General features: G+C 37.7%; 1 protein-coding gene across 4 annotated transcripts in view; it reads left to right on the top strand.

Moving 5' to 3' along the window:
• cd276 (CD276 molecule) overlaps window positions 1-25566 on the top strand; it is a 64555-nt gene that overhangs the window by 16109 nt on the left and 22880 nt on the right. For all 4 annotated transcript variants that reach the window (XM_089135253.1, XM_089135252.1, XM_089135250.1 and 1 more), the window contains exons 3-4: window positions 7416-7763; window positions 10783-11079. In XM_089135253.1, coding sequence (XP_088991379.1) covers window positions 7416-7763; window positions 10783-11079 — 645 coding nt within the window. The remainder of the gene's footprint in view (window positions 1-7415; window positions 7764-10782; window positions 11080-25566) is intronic.

The following is a 25566-nucleotide window of genomic DNA, read 5'->3' on the forward strand; positions in this document are numbered from 1 at the left end:
TAACCCAACGGTTGGGTTAAAACATTTGTTACTGTGAGAGCGGTGATTAGATGGTGTTACCCATGATGCTTTGTGATGGTGATGTCACCGAGAGAGAAGGATGCGAACTTGCAAATGACTTCTTCTGTCGGCCGGCGACAGTGAGAATTGAAAATCTAAGTTCATTTGGAGTTTGATCTGGGCTGAGTGTCGTCAGCAGTGTGTGTGTGTGTGTGTGTGTGTGTGTGTTGAGGAGGTGTGCAGTTACTCTGGGTTTGTTAAGTCTTCAAATGTACAATTTTAACCTGACAGTCAATTAAAACGAGCAAAAACCCCCACACACACCATACTGAAGTATGATACAACTCAGAGTGTGTAGCTGTGATCCCGTGTGTGTGTGTGTGTGTGTGTTTGCGTCACTGGGGGGCGATGCTGCCTCACTAGAGCGATCGAGATTCAGCTCTTAAACAGTTTCTGCTCATGAGTTTCTGGAGCATTTATGAGTCTTAGCCACAAATAACCTTTGTCACTTTAAATTGTGTGTGAGCATGTGTGTGTGTGTGTGTGTGTGTGTCATGAGTAGGTTTAGTGGTCAGGTGTGTGTGTGTGTGTGTGTGTGTGTGTGTGTGTGTGTGTGTGTGTGTGTGTGTGTGATGAGTAGCTTTAGGGGTTGGGTTAGTGTGTGTGTGTGTGTGTGTGTGTGTGTGTGTGTGTTGATGGAGGTCTGATAAAGCGAGTCTCTTATCGAGGTCTTTAAAATGAGCTGTGTGTCTCTCCACAGGTAGATATTGAGCACAGTGTTTTTCAATGATATTGAGCTTGTTATTGTGTGTTTGTAAGAGTGAGCATGTTCTGCTCGTCTGTGCAGTGTACACACACACACACACACACACACACACACACACACACGACTGGCCTTTGAGGTCTGGCAGGCCTGATACTGGTTTGAAGAGTGTGTTGTGTTCGCAGAAGAGAGGCAGGACCTGTTAGTGAACCTTACAGCTCGTGTTATGAAAGACGAATATAGTGTGTGTGTGTGTGTGTGTGTTTGTGTGTGAGAGAGAGAAAGAGCAGGGGATGGAAAGATCCATCTTTACCGTTTTTTTAAATGGTTGAAATACATAATCTCAGTTTAAAGACACAATGGAATCAAAATGATTATGTTAGCTTTAATAAACAGCATTTGGTGGTTTTCAAGCTACAACCGCTAAACTCGGCTCAGACCTTCAGACTGGCTCCGTTTGCTGTAAATAAGATTATTAAGATAATTGTCAATAAGACTTGTATAGTATTTAAGTTGCCTATCACTAGCAAAGCTTGATGACTATCCTATGATAACATACTTAAATATGATAGCAACATGCTAATTCATGTTAGCAACATGCTAAATCAAGTTAATGCTATTCATGCTAGCTACATGTTAAATGAAGTTATCAATATAGTAATTCATATATAGCAACGTGCTAAATCATGACATGACAACTTGTTATCATGCTGACAATGTGCTAAATCATCGTAGCAACATGCTAATTCATGTTAGCAACATGCTAAATCAAGTTAATGTTAGTTCATGTTAGCAACATGCTAAATCAAGTTATCAATGTGTTAAATCATGTTAGCAATATAGTAATTCATGCTAGCAACGTGCTACATAACAACTTGTTATCATGCTGACAATGTCCTAAATCATCGTAGCAACATGCTAATTCATGTTAGCAACATGCTAAATCAAGTTAAAGCTAATTCATGCTCGCAACATGCTAAATCAAGTTATCAATGTGTTAAATTATTTTAGCGATATAGTAATTCATGCTAGCAACATGTTAAATCAAGTTAATGCTAATTCATGCTAGCTACATGTTAAATCAAGTTATCAATATAGTAATTCATATATAGCTACGTGCTAAATCATGACATGACAACTTGTTATCATGCTGACAATGTGTTAAATCATCGTAGCAACATGCTAATTCATGTTAGCAACATGCTAAATCAAGTTAATGCTAATTCATGTTAGCAACATGCTAAATCAAGTTATCAATGTGTTAAATCATGTTAGCAATATAGTAATTCATGCTAGCAACGTGCTACATAACAACTTGTTATCATGCTGACAATGTCCTAAATCATCGTAGCAACATGCTAATTCATGTTAGCAACATGCTAAATCAAGTTAAAGCTAATTCATGCTCGCAACATGCTAAATCAAGTTATCAATGTGTTAAATTATTTTAGCGATATAGTAATTCATGCTAGCAACATGCTAAATCAAGTTAATGCTAATTCATGCTAGCTACATGTTAAATCAAGTTATCAATATAGTAATTCATATATAGCTACGTGCTAAATCATGACATGACAACTTGTTATCATGCTGACAATGTGTTAAATCATCGTAGCAACATGCTAATTCATGTTAGCAACATGCTAAATCAAGTTAATGCTAATTCATGTTAGCAACATGCTAAATCAAGTTATCAATGTGTTAAATCATGTTAGCAATATAGTAATTCATGCTAGCAACGTGCTACATAACAACTTGTTATCATGCTGACAATGTCCTAAATCATCGTAGCAACATGCTAATTCATGTTAGCAACATGCTAAATCAAGTTAAAGCTAATTCATGCTAGCAACATGCTAAATCAAGTTATCAATGTGTTAAATCATGTTAGCGATATAGTAATTCATGCTAGCAACGTGTTAAATCATGACATGACAACTTGTTATCATGCTGGCGAACATACTAAAACATGCTGGCAATGTGCTAAATCATTCTAACCTGTCACTCACATGACATCAGCCAATAGCAAACCACAACCATCCAATCAGTTCCGCACAGACACAATCAAGCCCCGCCCACATTTGTTCTTGTTCCGGAAGCGATTCTCTCAATATACGACACAATAGAGAAGAAAATAATCAGTCTGGAGACATGGGAAGTGACGTCATGGCAACACCGACTGGTTGTGATATTAAAGGCAAATATGAGATATATATATATATTTTTTTTTTTAAATGTAAGGAGCAGAGCGGAGGATGTGTGTGTGTCCCCGAGACAGTCCGGTCCGTCACTTACCATAAATCCACTTCTGACCTGATCCAATCTGAGACCGGCACAGACTGAGTTTACTCTCAGTGACTTTGTGAAAGTGAAATATTATATTTGTGAAGTATTTTTAGATGTCTAGACTAGATCTACAGTCCATTTAAATGTGACATCCTCCAGGACTGTCCGACTATCACCGTTCACTGTAGGACAGAAGATTAACCAGTGAGATCTCTTTAAAAGATAATCTCTGTAAATATATTTGTATTTTTTTGTTTGTTTTTAATATATTTTTTATTTTTTTAATGTATTGAAAAATATTTATTTATTTTATTTGTATTTTATTTAATTTATTTGTATTGTTTTAGTTTTTAATTTGACTTATTTTAGATTAATTGTATTTTTTATAATAAATGTTGACACTATATACACTACAAATTCTCTTCTGCTCACCAAGACTGCATTTATTTAATCGGAAATAGAGTAAAACCATTAATATTCTAAAATATTATTCCAATGTAAATCATCTGTTCTTGCCTTAAAACATATAAGCCCAAACATCTGCACTTTTCCCATCAAGGAAAAAAAAAATTGTTTTGTTTTTGTTTTTGTTTTGTTATTTGTTTTGTAAATGCATAGATATACTCTGTCATTTTTAAAAAGCCTATACAGTATTGCCCTTGGAACATAATTATTTCAAAAAGCTACGCAGTGTATGTTCTCGCTAATAATACAACAATCGCAAATGTTAGATTGTTGTATCATAATAGTATAATAAGTTCCCCTTACTTCTATAATTCTTACAGTATAAATATATATCTTTTAATTATAATGGTTGTTACCCCTTTATTCCCCAAACTTTACATATTGTTCCTTTATTCTTACTTGTAAGTTACACTGTTAATTCCTCTTAATTACACAGTACTTTCCATGCTCTAATCTAAAGCGTTAGTGAATCTTTTGTAACATTATCAATGTATGTACTGTCATGTCACTTCTAATCAATTTAATGTGTTCGATTTGGACCAAAATCAGTCGCCTATACTGTGAGATCCAGGATTAGTACACAAAGTTCAAACGTGATGTTTCCACCTCATCCGACCGATGACTCCGTGCATTCAGCTTTATAAATCAAGCCCGTTTATTTAGACACGTTTACGATCCCCGACGAAGCATTTTTCCAGGGTACGCACTCCTTCACTGATAGTGTATAAACAGCTTCATATGAAAATGCTATTTATAGTTGACAAAAGTATGAAAACAATTAAACGATTAAAATATGCCGTATATGGCAGAAATGGCAGAGAGCTCAAATCCTCATTCAAACCCTTTAAATGTGAATGTGCCCCTCGTCTGCAGTGAATGCCAGGATTAGGAATTATGTAAGAGTGCGGGAACATTGGAAACACCACAAACGATTGATCTAGCAGAAGCTTTTAGCGGGAACAGCAGGACGATACGGAGAGAAGACGAGACGAGAGGAGGGAGACAGGGAAATAAGGGGCTAATTTGAGTTTACATCTGACACTTTGTGTTAATGGTGCCGGGCAATGAGAGAGAGAGAATGAGAGAGAGAGAGAGAGAGAGAGAGAGAGAGAGAGAGAGAGAGAGAGAGATTTTTGACTTTTGACTTTTAAAACTCTTTTAACCCTTATGCTGCATTAAGGACATTTTTGGTCTTTTGCAGTTTAATTTCTTTGACCATTTTGGCTGTTTTAATGCAAATGGTATGAAATTTGGCAAAATTGTGACTTTTTGGATACATGGAAAAAAATGTGATCCCATTTTGCAAAATATGTATAACACACACTGTGTAGATCAAATAGTAACACTCAGCACCATAAAGACCAAAAATGGCCCATTGAAACCCATTAAAAGGTTGTTTAACTCTGAGGCTGTCAGTAATACATGAAACATGATTTTTGCACAAACATCCTTTCATTTTGAAGCAAAAGCATTATATTTGCATTATATAGTGTATTCCACCAGATGACGTCACTACATATTTATTCCCTATGGGTGGAAATGCACCTTATTTTAGGCAATAGGCAATGTTTAATAGGTGGCCATTTTTGGTCTCTAACGCGCTAAGTGGGATTTTTTGCAAAGTGGGACTGTGATAATCCAAATCTAAAGTTTTCTCTTTGCATTTAGTTTATTGAAAATAATTGAATTTTTGTGTTTTTTCCTCTTATACAAATCGATGGTTTCGCAAACAAAACTGGTAATTAAAGGGTTAAAATCCTGAAATTGAATACATTTTTGGTAGTTATGATGAGGACTGATGCTGGTTAAAAGATTTAACTTGGTAAAAGTGGAAAATAATAATAATATATAATATTTTAGGCAATGTTTAATATGTGGCCATTTTTGGTCCTTAATGCACTCAACGGTGTTAAAAATCTAATGCAGCACAAGGGTTAATCAAACAGCTAGTTAAAAAGCATTATTTTCACCACACAGACAAGACAAAAAAAAAATACGAAAAAAAATAAAAAAAATTTAAAACAAAAAAAAAACCAATTAAACCATAACTCTCCAAACACATTTCTCACCACAAGAGCATTTTTCACACTCCACCTTGCATCAAAAAAATCCATATTATTTGTTAATTTACAATAGGCATATTACAATAGGCATATTCCACCGCAACCCGATACATTACCGATGATTTAAACCCATAATAAACAGATTTTTTGTAGTAGTAGTAGTATACTTTATTATCCTCGAGAGGAAATTTGCTTTGGACTACAATGGTTGCTGCATGTGCATAGAAATATACAATATACAAGTATAAAAAAGAGAAAAGACAGTTAATTTTTAAAAATGTAAAATTAATAAGATAGACTGTTATTCAAAATACGTTCAGACATAGGAACAAAAGAATTTTTATACCGATTTATGCAAACATAAATCCAAGTACAGCAAATATTTTATGCAACAATTCAAACAAGGGAGTTAATCTAAAACAATCAGAAAAAAGTAGAAAAGAAGATTACAAAACGGACATGTAGATGAAACCATTGCAAGGGAGAGAGAGAGAGAGACACACACACACACAGTTTGACAGCACACTCCCCTGTGCGGGAACAGATTGAGGTTTATTTGAGCGTCATTAATGATGTGAGGACTGACGTGTTCCTGAAGTTTCCGTGATGTCATCATCGTTCCCATCCCGCCGCGCGCTGATCCGGAGACGACTTGCACGTGCTTTCACTATCTGTATATTTCAATGGCATCGCTGTCGCTGGTGAAGTGGATTTACTTACTGTAGAGTTAACAAAAGTTATCATGAGCATTGTAAAGCAGATGTCTTAAAAGATTAGTTCACTTTTGAAAAAACTTTAGCTGATAATTTCCTCACCCCCATGTCATCCAAGATGTCCATGTCTTTCTTTCTTCAGTCGAAAAGAAATGAAGGTTTTTGATGAAAACATTCCAGGATTTTCTCCATATAATGGACTTCAATGGGGTCCAAACGGTTCAAGGTCCGAAAGACAGTTTCAGATGCAGCTTCAAATGTCTTTAAACGACTCCAGACGATGAATAAGAATCTTATCATGCGAAACGATCGGTTATTTCAAAACTTATTCCAAAAATGTAACTTTTCTAAGGACAAATGCTAGCCTTGCTCTATTCTGTGAGGCGCGTTTGCAACGTCACGTAATACGTAATTACGTTCAAAAGGTCACGGGCGACGTAGCCAGAACTACAGAGTCAGAGTGTTTACAAGTTGAACGCATAGGTTGAACGTGCAAACTAACTCAAACGCCGTTTACAAAAAAGGAATTAAAAGGTAAAACAACGATGTCGGACGATTTTGATTCTGTACTTCCGGCTACGTCGCCCGTGACCTTTTGAACGTAATTACGTATTACGTGACGTTGCAAACGCGCCTCATAGCATTTGTCCTTAGAAAAGTTACATTTTTGGAATAAGTTTTGAAATAACCGATCGTTTCGCATGATAAGATTCTTATTCATCGTCTGGTGTCGTTTAAAGACATTTGAAGCTGCATCTGAAACTGTTATTAACTGTCTTTCGGACCTTGAACCGTTTGGACCCCATTGAAGTCCATTATATGAAGAAAATCCTGGAATGTTTTCATCAAAAACCTAAATTTCTTTTCGACTGAGGAAAGAAAGACATGGACATCTTGGATGACACGGGGGCGAGTAAATTATCAGCAAAAGTTTTTTCAAAAGTGAACTACTCCTTTAACAAATGTCGAACGGGAATTTTTATTACGAGCAGTTCATTCATACCTACGCAAGATCGCTGTGGAAATACAGACCGGAAGTCAAAAGACGCCGAGCGCAGCGCTGAAAAGGGGCGGGGCTACACAAGGTCTATAATAACACATGTAATCTTATCTTATCTCCCACAGCTCTCGAGGTCCACGTCCCAGAATCCCCTGTGGTGTCCCAGTTTGGGATGGACACAGTCCTGAACTGCTCTTTCTCCGGGGTCTCAGAGTTTAACCTGTCGGACCTGAGTGTGTTCTGGCAGCTGTCGGACACTAAGCGCAACGTACACAGCTATTGGCTGAACCGGGATCAGCTGACCGACCAAGACGAGCGCTTCTCCAACCGCACCAGCCTGTTCCCTGGTCAGCTGAGGTTCGGGAACGTCTCGCTCCTGCTGAAGAACGTGCGCGTCGCGGACGAGGGAAGTTACTCGTGTTTCGTCAGAGTCCAGGAGTACAGCAGCGGAGCCATGCTAATGCAAGTCGCAGGTAATCAACCAATCAGAGAAGAGGATTGGCCATCACACGGGAAGTGAAGCTCTCCTATGAAAACGGAATGTGACATTCAAGCTTAATTACTAATTAATTACATATAGATGGATGTTAGTGTTGCCTCTGTCGACAGCATTTGTAGCGATTAAAATACTTTTAATAGTTTTTAAAACAAAAATCCCTCTTACAACACACAGCATGAATTATTTCGGAAAAACACTTTATTTTAAGATGTTACAGTGTAATTATATATTTAAGTACTGAGTACATGTACTTACTATAGGGTAGGATTAGGATTATACAAAATTTAATGTTATTATTATGCTAAATACATGTCACATATGTAACATGGACAGTGTAAAATAAAGTGTTACCCTTGTTTTTTTTTTAGTATTATATACGTAATAAAAAGCCTAAATTAAATATTTTTAATTCAATAATCTCTTCAGAAGACTTTGATTTGGTTTTGTGAATAGACATTCAATGGAGGGAAATAAATAAACAAACTTCGTTGTTTGAGTTTCAAAGATGAACAAAAGTCTTATGAGTTTGTAACAACATTGTGTGATATATGTATATATATATATATATATAAAAAATCAAACTCAAATTATACTATAATAACACTGCTTTCTGGTATTAACCTTTCAAAATAAACTTTCTCTGAGGGTTTTATTGAAAATCAGCACCGCATGCTAATTAAGACGCCAAATCAAATGTGCTAATTAATGTGCAAAAAAAAATAAATAAGAAAAATCTAAAACTAGTTAACCTCACTAATTGAACGATCGTTTGTTGGTGATTTGTTTCTGCACGCGCCTCATTTTCTTGAATAAACTGAGGACCAAGTTTCCTGTGATGATTGACGTAATGCCACGAACGCCGTCAATAGAGCTTAACTTGCACTGCCTCCATGCGTTACTCTAATCTAGAAAAATCAATATAATCCATATCATCTACTGTATATGAGAGCTGAAATATCAAAGCGCTTCATATCATCTATATCATAAAGAAGGTGAACAGATACTGCATATCAAAGCTTTATTATGTACTGTATACTTCACGTAATGTGTGTTATTATGGATATTGCAGGCGTGTTGTTGTGTGATTGATATCTATGCACATCTTGATTATTGGCCATAAAATGCTTAGTGCTTTTGCAAAGGCCCAATAAAGACCACAATCATTTATATGCGATTCTCACAATGACCCTGATCAATATACAGTCATATCGATTGTGAGGATTTCGTGTGATTGATGGCACGCGTCCGCAATCCCTGGAGAACGTGCTCAACTGTAGCCGCCTATATGTGTTATTATTTTTATGGCTGAGTGCACTCAGACTTACCGGGGTACATCATTATTTATGATCTATAGATGGCATTTTCCCATTCTCCCCTCAGTCTCTCTCGCCGCTCTCTCTCCATGCATTGAGTTAAGTAATATTAATGCTCGGAGACGCACCACTCCTGTCTGCTTCTGTACGTCTAATGAAGATTAAACAAAAGCAATCCTGTCATGTTCAGTGTTGAACATTATAACCTTTCCTGTTTATTAGCAGTATGAATTTGGGCTCCAATACGATTCCTCTTCAGGAGACTTTCAATTAACATCACACAAATGTGTCATAAATTATGGGTTTATATGACACTTAAGGGCTTTACTCGCCCTCGTGTTGTTTCTTCCAAAAGAAAAAGACGTGATATGATAAGATTATGAACATATTGAACATAAACCTGAATGTGAGTTTGGTTACAACATCAACGTATTTGGGGGCGTTATAGAGTAGAGAATGATCCCCTTATAATTATAACAGTGATTAAACCCAAAGTTAATGTGTCTGGGGGGAATGAACTCAATAGCATGTGAACTATGATTAGCAGCATAGTTTTATTGGTGCAAATGGTCAGTAAATATGCTCTCTTCAATAATACTACATTCTCAAATGTCAAAGTCAAACGTAAGTTGTTGAGAGATATATAAGTATTGTTGTAATCAATCAACTGGTGAAGTATGGTGATAATTATTAGTTATTTTACCCCGGGGTTATTCACCGCTTTAAAGGAGTAGTTCACTTTTGAAAAATTAGTTCAAGGTCCAAAAGACAGTTTTTAAGAAATTAAGATTTTTGATGAAAACATTCCGGGATTTTTCTCCATATAATGGACTTCAATGGGGTCCAAACGGTTCAAGGTCCAAACGAGAGTTTCAGTGCAAACTGTTCAAAGGGCTTTAAACGATTCCAGACGATGAATAAGGGTCTTATCAAGCGAAACGATCGCTCATTTAATAAATAAATAACAAAGTTTAAGTTTTATAAGCTCAAATGCTCGCCTTGCTCTGTTCTCTGATGACCGTTCGTGACTCTCCTGTTCATGAAAATTAACGAATCTTTTCCGAGTCATTTGGTTCATTCAACGAACGAAACGAACGTAATGACTCAGAAAAAGATTTGTTCACTTTGAACAGTTTGCACCTAAACTGTCTTTTGGACCTTGAACCGTTTGGAGAAAATCCTGGAATGTTTTCATCAAAAACCTTCATTTATTTCCCACTGAAGAAAGAAACACATGAACATCTTGGATGACGTGGAGGAGAGTAAATCATCAGGAAATTTTAATTATGAAACGAACTACTCCTTTAATGATAATAACCCTCCTTCAGACCACTGGTCCAGTCTTAGGGGCTGTTCACACAACACCGTCTATAACTGAAAACGTCAAATTTTGTACGTGTTTTGGCCGTTTATTTACACGACAGCCTGAAGATGCAATGTTTTGAAAACGGTCACCATGTAAACAACAAAAACGCGAATCTCTGAAGACAATGACATCATGCTCATATTACGTGTTCAATCTATAGTGTTTCATCGCCATCTAGTGGCCTGGCAGAATACAGCGTTTTTAGTGGTTTTTGCGTATCCGTGAGAATGAGGATGTCGTCTGTAGGGGAAAACATCTCCGTTTTAAGAATGTCGTTGTCATGTAAATAACTCGTCTTCTCTCGCTCTCTCCAGCGCCGTTCTCCAAACCCCTGGTCACCTGGGGCAGCGAGTCCCTCCTGAAGCCCGGGGACGCCGTGGCCCTCACCTGTGTGGCGTACGGGGGGTATCCCGAGGCGCAGGTGCTCTGGCAGGACGGCGCGGGGCAAAACCTCACAGACAACGTTACCGTCTCGCAAGTAGCGAACGAGGAGGGTTTGTTCAGTGTGAAGAGCGTCCTGACCGTCATTCTGGAGCCCGACAGCACATACACCTGCAGACTGACCAATCCACTGCTGGGAGACGAGGCGCTCGCGTCGGTTACCATCACGGGTGAGTCGCTGAGCTCAACCGAACCAAAAGATCATTTCCTGATGACTTCCCAAACCTCCACAAAAATATATCATCTGCAATCATGATATTCTTTTATAAAAGGTATAGTTTCAGTCCTTGATTCGGATTGGTCAATAGCTGTGCTTTTGAATAAAAAAATAAGTACCTTCATAACTTATTGGGAAAAAGTTATTCTCACACAAATCTATCGCGGGGTCTTAAAAAGTCTGAAATTCTGAACTTTAAATTTAAGGCCTTAAAAAGTCTTAAAAACGGCTAGATTTTCATCTGAGGCTTTAAGTTTGATTTAGTCAGGTCTTAAAAAGATTTTACCCTCGTTCATTTGCCAAAACTCTGGCCGCAGAAAGTTATTACAAAGTAGCAGAGTCTCAAACCGGTTCAAACACGCCGCTCGCGTGCTAGCATTAGCTCGTGGTTTGATACGAGGTAGCTCGCCAAGAGGCCGTTCATACACCAGGTTTGCACGCTCAAGTTCATTCAAATATAGGCGCGTCGCATCCACAGCGAGATTGAAAAAATCTCACCATTTCAGATTCAGAATGCCGCAAACGAACCGAAGAACCAACCAATCAGCCCCTTCCGTAACAACATCGAAAGCTCAGTCAACATGACGGATCGCGGTGTGCCCAAACACTACCGGCGTTTCTCTTCTCCGTGAATAAATCTTGTAGCAGAGCTAACGTTACAGCAAGCGTTTCTCGGTGGCGGAAATCCATTGGCTACTAAAACGTCTTTGTCGTTATGGAGAGCGCAGTGCATGGTTGCTTAGCAACGACAGACGCAACAGGAAAATCGGCCCGAGTTTTACTATTAATAATAAAAGATATGGGGATGTGAATGTCAGTAATTTATCATTTTTTACTCAATCTTTTTATAAAAGATTATTTAAAGGCTGAAATACGTGAGGTTTATCTGTTTATAAAACAAGACTTTATTTTAACTAGACTTAACCTGTTGCACGACTTTTAATGGTATTTTAATGTTTATGTAAACAAAAAGTGCATATTCGTGCTAAATTTATTAGCTGGGTTTAGACATACATTTGGCAAATTGATTTCATAGTAATCATGAAATGAAATGTTCATGCCATTTCATCTCTGGGTATATGATCAACTAAAATCAACTATAATTGTGTTTTTACAGTATAAAATGCAAAGTACAAATTTCACCTACACACACACGCATATTATATAAACTCATTTTTTTTTTTTAGTTTTTGGTAATGCGTTGTGCAGGTCTTAAATTTCAATGTTTATGGTCTTAAAATGTGTCTTAAATTTGACTTACTGAAACCCTGTATCATATGACTTGGCATATAGTGTTTAAACCGCTGTTTTAAGTTCTCCACTAAGGAAAAGTGCAGCTTGGACATTCTGCTAATTATCTTCTTTTGTGTTCTCTGTAAAGGTTATATAGGTCTTTTTTGGGTGGTCTGTCCCTTTAAAATCCAATGAACCTCTTACTGCCAAATCCATGGCGAGAAAATAATAACTCGGTCAATTATGGTACGAATCCGATAGGCATCACTGTCAGTTTGCTCCCTTTCTTAAATAAGAAAGTGGATGATAGTTTCACTTCTTTGAAATAGGAATGATTTTGATGTAATATGTAAGAGCTTACATCAGTGCACTGCATTTGAGCCTGTGTCTGTTAGACAATCTCAGACGATATTTAATGTGTCGTTATGAGGACGGATCGGGTTTTTCGGACTACAGTGAGTGATGCTGACGAATGAAGGTCAGATACGTGGATCATCCTGACTACAACAGCCTTACAACTTGTTAGTAAACAAGCGCCAGAATCCGAGTGATCATGCCGACCTCGTTTGATATAAAAATGCATTTGCATTTGTTTACAACGGCTGCTGTATGCTCAACAACTTTGGTGATTAATATTGACCCAGCCGAGATTGCCTGGTTGTTTTTCTATTCGCTTTGAAACAAAACGCTCCACATTTAGATATGGTCAGACACATTGATTCAGTTCTGGAGTAAAGGCAATGATATGCAACCGCTATAACTAGTTAATTTACAAGACATAATAAAAATATTTGGTTACACTTTATTTTAAGGTGCCATTGTTACAGTGTAATAATAACTACATGCACTTACTATAGGGTTAGAGTAGGATTAGTGTTTGGTTGAGGGTCAGTTGCACGCAATTATGGATGTTTTACTGTTATTACTATGCTAAGTACATGTAACAAGGACACTGTAAAATAAAGTGTTGCCAAATAATAATAATAATACCAAAAAAGTCTTTAAGTAAATTGTTACTGTGTATTTTAAAGCAATTGGTCTGTTAAAATGTTTGAAAACAAGTTTTTTAGTTACATCAGTGGCACTGAAATTAATCTTAAAAGTACACAGTGAATTATTCAATTATTTAATAGTTATTGCATAGTCAAACGTGAACTGAACAACCATATCCAGTCATTTGTGGGGAAAAAAAGTTACTGAATTTTAGTCCGAGCTCAGAATGTCTTTCTAAGTGAGGCATTTAGGACTTCTATCACTGAGGAGAGGAAGATCTGTTTAGTATTCAAAGAGCCTTTCTCCGGAAGAGCATGCTGAGGACAAGACCTGTTAAAATGTCACACTTCTCTCCAAATTCCCAATGAAAAATTACAAAGTAATGCAGACGTGCCCTAAAATGAATGAGAATGATGAAAAAAAAAGAGGAGTGGAAAAAGATGTCCATCAAAAACTCTGTCAAGGTTCAGGAAGGGAAAATGAACTGCAGGAGGGAATCGGTCTGACCGGGAGCCGTTGAACGAGGTCAGAGAAACTTCATCTCCATCTCAATTAGCCACAACGTAATTCATCAATTAGCTTCCGTCATTCCACTTAAACTGCTCCTTTAATCCACTGAGCTTTTATGGAGATGTTTATTCCTTGCAGAGAGTATATACTCTATAATGTGAAAATGTAGAAAATTAAATATATAAATCAAAAAATGCACATAAAATAAATTAGAAAATATTAACAAACATAGTCTTATTTTATTACAGATAGTTGCCAAACATTTATGTACTAAAGTAACTAAAACTGAAATAAAACTATATCAACATATTTTAAAAAAACACAAAAGATTATTAGAACTTTAAACTAACGTTAAAATATAAAATCAAAAATCTAAATAATAACAACTATTATAGTATCTCAATCAAATATATTCTAGTATTATTTGTTTATATTTCTTCATAACTAATTTGCTGTATTGAATTTCATAGGCTAAATGAATAATGAAAATCTGAGTAATTTTCATATTAGTAGCAAAAGTGTTTTGTTTTTTTATTCCACTTTCCCTGTAGGTAACGAACACCTAAATATTATTATTGCATTGCTCTCATATGTCATTTTCATAATTTCTGATTTTACCTAGGAGGTTTCACAACATTTCTAAAACTTTTTTTAATTATATATATATATATTAATTTATTTATTTTTTAATGTACAAATGTAAAAAAATAAGATTTTTTTTAAGAAAAGATACTGTAAGAGTGACCCCCCCCCTCTCTCTGTGAAATTGAACACTATTCCAATGTTATTTTCAATCCATATTGATAAGAGCATTAAAATGAGAAAAAAATAATGTAACAAAAAGAAATCAAGAGACATTTAGAATAGATAAAAATGTGCGATTAATCGTGAGTTAACTATGACATTAATGTGATTAATCGTGATTAAATATTTTAATCGTTTGACAGCACTAATATATATATATATATATATATATAAATTGATTTATATTTTTAATGTACAAATGTAAAAAATAAGATTTTTTAAAGAAAATATACAGTAAGATACAGTAAGGGCCGGTTCACATATCGCGTCTTTTGCGCGCTCAAGTTCGTTATTTCAAATGTAGGCGCGCGGTATGCGCGCTCATAATGGAAGCGACGCGGTCGCGGTGCGACGCGCTCGTCTTTTCCAGGCGCGTCCGCGCCGCATCGAGATAAAAACATCTCAACTTTTCAGAATGCCGCAAGCGCACCGTAGGTCACGTGACACGAACCAACCAATCAGCTTCCTCGCCATTTTTGTTACCTCTTCTTAAAATATAATCAAACTGGTCCTTGTCCACTCTGAAATAGGCTTTGAACCTCCCATTGTCCAGGCGGAGTTCCTGAATCAGCTGGTGAAATTCCCCATGGTTCTTGCGTTTTTTTAGTATGGGGTGCACCCAAACACTGCGGCGTTTTTTTTACTTTTCTCAGTAAATAAATCTTGCAACAGAGTTACAGCAAGGGTTTGTCGGTGGTGGAAATCCATTGCTGAAATTTCCTTCATGTAATGGAGAGCGCAGCTGATGGTTGCTTAGCAACGACAGACGCATCTGGAGTGCAACCGCCCTAGCGCTTCTTTGGAAAAAGGAGAACGTGTGCGCCTAGCGTTTTCTACGCGTTTTTAGGCGCGATATGTGAACGGCCCCTAAAGATACAGAAAAAAATTTAAAAAATAAGATTTTTTAAAGAAAAGATACAGTAAGATACAGTAAAGAGTGCAGATACTGTAAGAGTGCCCCCCCCCCTCTCTCTCTCTTCCTTCCAAACATATGATATCTCTGTCAGTACAATGGCTTCACTTTAAGTCCTTCAACATGTCAGCAGCTCCAGAAACAGCAAGTGTAAGTGTGTGTGAGTGTGTGTGAGCATGCGTTTGAGCGTAGTGTTAAATAGGCGCCTCTATCTTGCAACATAGAAAGGAATCATCACTGTCCATCTCTCTTTGCTGGCACAGCATTCTGGGTAAAACCTGTGAGGAAAAATATAGAAAGAGACAGAGAGAAAGAGAGAAACCCACAGCGGTCAATAGACTGACAGAGCGAGAGGAGGAGCGCCGGGGAAACTGGGATGCTTAGACATGTAGCCATGGTGATTTTGCAGTGAATAGTGTAACCATGGCGATGTTGCTGTGGCGACTGTCTAGCATTGATGAACTGATGCTGATGTCACAGCAGAAATGTTTATGGGATGTTGCAGCAAACGTCTTTGTCTTAGTCTGGAACATGAGGCTAAATGCACTGATGTGTTTCCGATTCTGCTGTTTTCCATCTCCATCTGTGTTTAGTGTGTGATGTTGCTGTGTGACCATGAGAAGCTCCAGATCTCCTCTATATCAGAGTCAGTGTTTCTGAACTCCTGAAACGCCTCCACTGTAGTCTTGAGCTGAACGAACACGTCACAATATTCCTCATTATAATAATTAATGCGCAGAATAAAGGGGTGGGGCCTGGTTGAGTTAGTTAGTAGTGTGTTAAACTGGCAGTTATGGAAAGGGGCGGGACCTTTCCCAAGCACACTCGAAGCACTCGACCAATCACAACACCCTGCTCCAGCCGACCAATCAGAGCACAGTGTGGCTTTCAGAAGGAGGGGCTTCATAGAGGCAGGAAGTGAACAGAGCGATACTGACAGACTGGGAAGAGAGGAGCCGCAACACTGGAGAATATGAGGAGAATAATCAACATTCAAGCAGGAAAACCTTTAAGTCATTATCTGACTTTCCTCCACATAGTTTTTATGCATATTTTAGATGCACTGGGAAAGAAATGGTGCAGGATTTACTTTGAAGCAATTTTACTCAGAAATTACTAGTAAATTTCACAAATAATTTTAAAGAAACAGCAAGTAACAGTGAACTAAACATGATATTTTAAAAATAGTGTTACAACTAACAACAAATAATTGTTATTTTCCAATGAGGAAAAATCAAGATGTGAACAACGGCAATAAAAATCTGTTTAGTACAAAGACACGCATATTAACTATACATAATGAAAAATGGGTAACACTCTACAGGGTTTCATTTGTTAACATCACTTTCCTACATTCATTTCAACATTTATATATAATTTTATTATTGTATATGAAGAGTTCAGATGCAAAAGCCTCTAAATGCCATTTGAAATTTTCTTCTAAAATGACCATTTTTATCAAGCTTGTATATTTAAGTTCAGTAATTTCACTTAAATGACAATTAATAGGTAATCTTCATTGCCATTTAAGTGAAATTACTGAACTTAAATACACAAGCTTGATAAAAATGATCATTTTAGAAGAAAATTTCAAATGGCACTTAGAGGCTTTTGCATCTGAACTCTTCATATATTATTATATATTTATTAGCATTTAAAGGTGTATTTATTAATATTAGCTAATGTGAACTAACAAACAATGAATGATTGTATTTTTAGATCAAAGATGAATAAATGCTGTTAAATTATATTGCTCATAGCTTAGAGTTAACAAATGAGATCTTATTGTATAGTGTTACAGAATAATAGATGATTATACAATATTTATTTACAGATTATACAGAATAATTGTGAACAATTTTATTCAAATTTCCATTTTCTTTGTATTTTGCACATATTTCACTAGAAGTGTCAGCTTTACTCTCTTGAACGTCTGGGATGAAAATACTGCTTTTTTTGCAAATAGCTTTTTTTATATTGAGATTTTTGGCTAAATTGGCAGCTTTGATCATCATATTTTGTAGCACAAGCATGCTTTATTTGTTTATTCATACCTCACCCACAAAACTACCTTTGCCTGAGTTTGAAAGCAGGCAGTAAACACTTTCATTTGTTTATTTGTTGTTCTCTACAGAGAACATTATTACTGCACACACACAACCACACGATCTACAACTGAAAATTGTGCATGTAAATTGCGTTCAGCTCATTTTTTTTGGTGTGTTTACATTGTTACCTGATTTGCATAATTCCTTTTGTGAATCAAATGGGGCAAATAAACAACGTCAGTGTCAGCCTGTTCATAAACTCTTCGTTCTGATTTCTTTCCTATCTTTCTCGTCTCACTGTTTTTCATCCCTTCGGTATTTAACTTCTCGCACGTTACACTCGCATGCCTACATATTTAATACGTTTGTATGTATGATGACATCACTCTCTCTCTCTGTTATCATCTGGTCCTCCACTTGTCCCAGCAAACGTTGCCTCTTAAATTGCTATCTGAAAGAGGCAGAAAGAAAACGAGAGAGCGAAACAGAGAGGCGGACAAAGCAAGAGAGAGAGTGATAGCGGCACGAATGAAACCCTTTATTAGTCCTTGTCTCCTTCTCTTCCTCACCGGTCTAATTTGAATGTAATTAGCACATGCATTGGTAGGAGAAACAGCAATCTAAACGAGAGTGTTGTTCAGCGCTGCTTCTTGATGGAGTCCTGTATTCATTACTGTCGGAGACACAAACAACACTTTCACCACGAACACACGCCTGATTGCTCTAGTCACGAGATCACACTGCTAAGCAACCCGAACACACATACACACACCGTTCAACAGCATCAGCACATGCTGGAACACACTGGATATCTCTCTCTATGTGTGTGTGTGTGTCTGAACCAACTTTTCACAACTAGCGCTGATTCAAAACTTTTAAATTAGCTTTGCAATCGAGATGACACAGCAATCCGTTGTAGAGTTCTGGAAGAATCTTTTCAAAAAAATAATTTTCTCCATCGAGAAATAAATTTGCAACAATTTAAAACCATAAACTGTAAAAACACTAGTACTCATACTTTTACACTAGTACTCACACTTTTACACTAGTACTCACACTAGTACACTAGTACTCACACTTTTACACTAGTACTCACACTTGTACACTAGTACTCACAATTGTACTCTAGTACTCACGCTTGTACTCTAGTACTCACAATTGTACTTTAGTACTCAGACTTGTACTCTAGTACTCAGACTTGTACACTAGTACTCACACTTGTACACTAGTACTCACACTTGTACTCTAGTACTCACGCTTGTACTCTAGTACTCAGACTTGTACTCTAGTACTCAGACTTGTACACTAGTACTCACGCTTGTACACTAGTACTCACACTTGTACACTAGTACTCACAATTGTACTCTAGTACTCACGCTTGTACTCTAGTACTCACAATTGTACTTTAGTACTCACACTTGTACTCTAGTACTCACGCTTGTACTCTAGTACTCACGCTTGTACTCTAGTACTCAGACTTGTACACTAGTACTCACGCTTGTACACTAGTACTCACGCTTGTACACTAGTACTCACACTTTTACACTAGTACTCACACTTGTACACTAGTACTCACAATTGTACTCTAGTACTCACGCTTGTACTCTAGTACTCACAATTGTACTTTAGTACTCACACTTGTACTCTAGTACTCACGCTTGTACTCTAGTACTCACGCTTGTACTCTAGTACTCAGACTTGTACACTAGTACTCACGCTTGTACACTAGTACTCACGCTTGTACACTAGTACTCACGCTTGTACTCTAGTACTCTAGTACTCACTCTTGTACTCTAGTACTCATGCTTGTACACTAGTACTCACACTACTACTCTAGTACACATGCTTGTACTCTAGTACTCACGCTTGTACTCTAGTACTCAGACTTGTACTCTAGTACTCACTCTTGTACACTAGTACTCACACTAGTACTCTAGTACTCACTCTTGTACACTAGTACTCACACTAGTACTCTAGTACTCACTCTTGTACACTAGTACTCACACTAGTACTCTAGTACTCAAGCTTGTACACTAGTACTCACACTAGTACTCTAGTACTCACTCTTGTACACTAGTACTCACGCTTGTACTCTAGTACTCACTCTTGTACACTAGTACTCACACTAGTACTCTAGTACTCACACTAGTACTCTAGTACTCACTCTTGTACACTAGTACTCACACTAGTACTCTAGTACTCACGCTTGTACACTAGTACTCACACTAGTACTCTAGTACTCAAACTTATACACTAGTACTCACACTTGTACACTAGTACACTTGTCCACTAGTAATCAGTTATTGGTAAAGGAGTCATCCTTGTTTTTTTTCAACTTTTACGTGGTATGTGATTGTTTCTATACAGAGAAAACACATTTTTGTCATTATCACTTGCTTTTTTATAATTATTTTGAACATCAGTTGAGTGTGTGTGTGTGTGTGTGGTGAGAGAGAGAGTGGGTGTGTGTTTTGATGCTTTCTGTTAAATCCTGTTTGGAATTTGGATTTGCGTAGCCGTCATCTGTCTCGGATATAAAATCATTTTAGTTTTACAACATTACAAGTTAGTTTTAGAACATTACACACACACACACACACACACAGTTCACACACAGATGAACTGCACATCATTGTCTGCTTTATGCGTCACAACATTGTGCTTGTGCGTAATGCAGTTTCAATTAGACGTCTGGAAATGAAGTTGAGATTAGCCGGCTCTTCCAGTTTAAGCCAGACATTGATAGGAAAGTGTGAAATGAGACTGAAACGGCCACCCTGCTGTCGACTAGAGGCTTGTGTTGATGTCACGTGTAAATCATTCACAGCATCAGCATCGTGTCCTTTTAGGATTTAGCAATGATGTTATTTTATATTTTAAATTTAAAAGTAATGCTTTACTTTACTAGTTACTTAATAAAAAGGAATTTGACTACTACACTTGTGTTACTTGTAATGCTTTCCCCCAACACAGATCATTCATGCACCCGATAACGCTCATCTTGCTGGATATAGTGTGAGAGCAGCAGAACGCCACTGGCAGCTGATAGCGGAGGTCATTGTGTCTTAATGCAGCATGTTAGATAATCCCGTTGAACTCTGGACTGTCTATCATAAGTATGAAGTACAGAAAGAAGGGACACTTTGAAGTTGACCTGAATGTGTTTGAAATCGCTCTCGCTTTAATCCCTGAAATGGTGTGTTGCTGCTGGTAAATCTCACTGGAGGCTGGTGTGTTTAACACTGGTCAACATCAAGCTGTTTGATGGGCAACACATTAGTGCGGATGACCTTTGACCCCTCGGGTCATGTCTAACCCCCTCTTGACTGGGTCTTTAATTGCTAATAACAACACTGGGCTAAAAACAACCCAAGGGCTGGGTAAATTTAGTACAGAACACGTTTATCCAGCAAATTGGGTTGTTTATTTAACCCAGCATACTGGGTTGATTCATTTTTACTATAGTACTAGCTTTTTTTTTATCTTTTTTTTTTTTTTACTTCATACATGAATTAATGTTTTTCGATTCATTTAAATAATCTAAACTTAAAAAAAAAAATACTCCACTACTGGTTTGCATGATAATTCCTTTATTTTCGATCATATTTTACAGGATAACATTTTTTATATAGTTTTGAATACATGTTGCATACATTTAAGCTTGTTTAACAAATATTAGAAGTAAAAATGCAACATTTAGAAGTAATTTCAGTGTAATCGACCAGTCTCTGTTGGGCGTAACGGCGCCGGATCTCGTATTACACAACCACCCCGAAAATATGCCATATCGACCGGCTTTAACCACAGATTTAATCATTTTCTTTATTACTGACGCTTAAAGCAACATTAGCTAATGTTTTATTCACAAAATGCAATAAACTTAAATTCAGTGTTCACGCATCATATAGCAGCAATAGCAATACAGATTCCGTATGTGTAGAAATTACTAATTAGAAATGACTCACTTTTACAGTTAAAATATATAAATATACTATAAATATATTACTTGCAGATTTCTTCACTTACTTTTCATTGTTTGTTTATGCCTAACCAAGTAGAATAACACAAAACAAACCTATCTTATGCAATTTTCTTTTCGGGTATCTTTTTTTATAAACAATATATTCAGATTTTTTTTTTGCTGGAAAACCAGACAAAATATATGCAAATATGTCAAACACAAAAAGAGATTCTGGATTTATCTCTGAAGTTTGATGTTCTAGTCGGTACTTTTCACTGGCAAACCCGTCTCTTTTTTATAAATATTTCCCCAGCACACATCTCATCCCATGGCTGGAACACACACACACCTTCTGTCTGTGTTGTGGTACGTATCCCATAATGATTTGATGATCCGTCTCTGTTTACCGGTGTGAGGAGGAAGAGCATTGCATCATTCTCCTGCAGATCTGCTCGGCTGTCCGGGTGTTTTGTAAAGCCATTAAAGATTCACATCTGCTCCCTTCATGCTCTCATTTCAGAGACTATCTTCTGCTGTAGTAAACAGAGAAAGAGAGAGAGAGAGAGAGAGGGGAGAGTGTGAGAGGGAGGGAGCGAGGGAGGGAGGGATGGATGGATGGATGGATGGAGGGATGGATGGATAGATTGAGTTAGTGAGGGATAGATTGATGGATGGATGGATTGAGGGATGGATTGATGGATGGATGGATGGATGGATGGATGGATGGATGGATTGAGGGATGGATGGATAGATTGAGGGAGGGATGGATTGATTGATGGATGGATTGATGGATGGATGGATTGATGGATGGATGGAGGGATGGATGGATTGAGGCATGGATGGATGGATTGATGGATGGCTGGATGGATAGAGGGATGGATTGATTGTGGGATGGATGGATAGATTGATGGATGGATGGATTGAGGGATGGATGGATGGATAGATAGGTAGATAGATAGATATAAGGATGGATAGATAGATGGATGGATGGATGGATGGATTGATGGATGGATGGATATATTGAGGGAGGGAGGGATGGATTGAGGGAGGGAAAGAGGGATTGAGAGAGGGAGGGATGGATGGATGAATGTATGTATTGAGGGAGGGATGGATGGATTGATTAACTGAGAGAGAGAGAGAGAGAGAGAGAGAGAGAGAGAGAGAGAGAGAGAGAGAGAGAGAGAGAGAGAGAGAGAGAGAGAGAGAGAGAGAGAGAGAGAGAGAGAGAGCTGTCTCTGGAAATCAAGGTCTTCAGCTCCACTGCTGTAAAAGAGAGAACAGACTCATCTGCATGTCAGCTCTGCTCATAGATGACCAAACAGAAGTAGAAAAATCCTTGAAAAAAAAATGTTTTTCTTAAGATGATTTGTGTTAATGCACACACAGGTTCAAACTCTCTCTCTCTCTCTCTCTCACACACTCCCACACATGCACACACTCCTGATTTACATACTTTACTCCTAAAAATGATATTTTATTCATGTATAATATGGTGTGCTCCACCAGTTTCGGGAACTAGTGTTTCAGGGGATGGTGTTTCAAGAGCTGGTGTTTCTGGACTGGTGTTTTTCGGGAACTGGTGTTTTTTTGGGAACTGGTGTTTTTCAGGAGCCGCTGTCGTCTCTTCATGAGGTCATTGTAGGGGTTGAACCAAGTTTTTACTTTAAAATTTACAGATAACCACTTTAATAATACAGTTCATACAGTTATATTCACGTTTATGACCCTTGGTGCTTGTAATGATTATTTAAGGATAATAAATGATAGTTTTGTATGGAAATCCAAAGCTGGCAATAAAGATGATAAAACATAGTCACATGAAAATAATACAATAAACGTGAACTAAATAGCATAAAATGTAAAGCAAATCACCCTAATGCACGTTACTGATGACGAAGGAAAGGAGTGACCGTGTGTTTTTATTGGCTGAATGATGATGTCATGGCTTAATTTCACAGATGATTAATTATCTTTCTTACTCTGAGACTGTGTGTTTGTGCTGCTGTATTTATCACTCTCTTCAGATTCAGATTAATGTGTTTGTGTGATGGATCAGACTCATTTTGTACAAAGCAGACGCCGTATCACATTAAAAAAAAAACACACACACATTTTTTATTGGTAATATGAATGTGAATACTAATGAATCTCATTTTGGGCCATTTTTCTAAAAATGAAAATGATATTTTGTTATTGAAAACAAACCCTGAAGATTTTCTTGCTCTGTGAAATTAGTTGTGTCAATTAAGCAGTTAATTTTCCTCAGCAGCTCTCATTACTGTAATGCGAAAAACAGTGATGATATTTAAATAGTTAATTATTTATTCATAATGATAGTATTTGCTGTACTGCCCATAATTTGCTGGTTTTAATTTAAAAAAATAGTTGTGTTTGTGCAGGATTATTTTCATTACTCTATTACAGTAATGAGAAACTAACGAGAATCATCAAGAAAAATCAATCCTTTAGAATAATTACAAACTAACTCAAGTGTAAAACATCTGCATGCTTTACAGTAATGAGAACTAGAGCTGAGTCTAATTTTCATAAAATCTGCTTCTGTTTCTTTATGGAAATATATAGTGCATGTCTTTTGATTTTGTGCTGAAATATGACATGCTAAATACATTGTAATATTTATTTTCATGGCCAGTTTTCCTGTCAGATCAATTAAAATGAATGACCCTATTGTTATGTTGTGTTCCCTGGGTTGTAAATACAAGCTACCATCAGTCCGATTATATTATATTATATTATATTACATTATATTTATAAAACATGAAGTAAATATGTCTAGATATCTGCTGAAATGTAAAACAGAAGCATTGTATTGATCTGAGACATTAGATATGTCGGCATATTTACAAAGGAAACTCACATATTCATATATTGCGTTGTGCACATTTCTGTTCGAGTTTGAGCTCTCTCATTTAAATGAGTGGCGTTACACCATCAGACGAGAGCACTCTTAACATCCAGGAGTGTATTTAGCCAGCATCACACACACACAAACACACACTCTTCTGTGTCTCATCAGCCGCTGTGTCTGAAAGCCTGATCGTATCCGTTGATCTCTGTCACCAGCGTTCGCTTCCTACAGCTCCTCGCTCGCACACGAGATGCTTGTTTCAAAGCTAATTAAAAATTTTGAGTCCAACTTTTTCAGCTGATTATTGCCCCCAAAGTTTGTGGCCAAAAAAAGAAAGAGAGCAAGACAGCACGGGAGAGAGAAAGAGAGCGAGCGAGAGGGAGGGCGAGCAAATGGAGGAATGGAAAAATCAATAGCCCAGTCTCTGCCTCCAACATCTTAATATGAGCGGCGAGGGAGAGATGTGTCGTTCTGATTGAGCTCTCGTCAGCCCGGGTAATGTGACGGGCCTCGACTGGGTCACGTGCCCGGCATCAGTAGGGTCATGTGATCGGCCTCAGTTGGGTAGGATCGGCATCGGTTGGGTAACGTGAACGGCCTTGGTTTGGTCATGTGTCCAGTCTTGATTAGATCACGTGATCAGTCTCGGTTGGGTCACGTGACGGGCCTCTGTTGGGTGGGATTGGCCTCGGTTGGGTCACGTGAAGGGCATCGGTCAGGTCACGTGATCAGTCTCGGTTGGGTCACGTGACGGGCCTCTGTTGGATCGGTTCGGCCTCGGTTGGGTGGGTCACGTGAACGGCCTCTGTTGGATCGGATTGGCCTCGGTTGGGTCACGTGAAGGGCATCGGTCAGGTCACGTGATCAGTCTCGGTTGGGTCATGTGACGGGCCTCTGTTGGGTGGGATTGGCCTCGGTTGGGTCACGTGAACTGCCTCGGTTGGGTCACGTGAAGGGCCTCTGTTGGGTGGGATTGGCCTCGTTTGGGTCACGTGAACTGCCTCGGTTGGGTCACGTGAAGGGCATCGGTCAGGTCACGTGATCAGTCGCGGTTGGGTCATGTGATGGGCCTCTGTTGGATCGGATCGGCCTCGGTTGGGTCACGTGAA

Source organism: Pimephales promelas, chromosome 10 (genome assembly GCF_988280905.1).
Source record: "Pimephales promelas chromosome 10, fPimPro1.hap1.1, whole genome shotgun sequence".
NCBI lineage: Eukaryota > Metazoa > Chordata > Actinopteri > Cypriniformes > Leuciscidae > Pimephales > Pimephales promelas.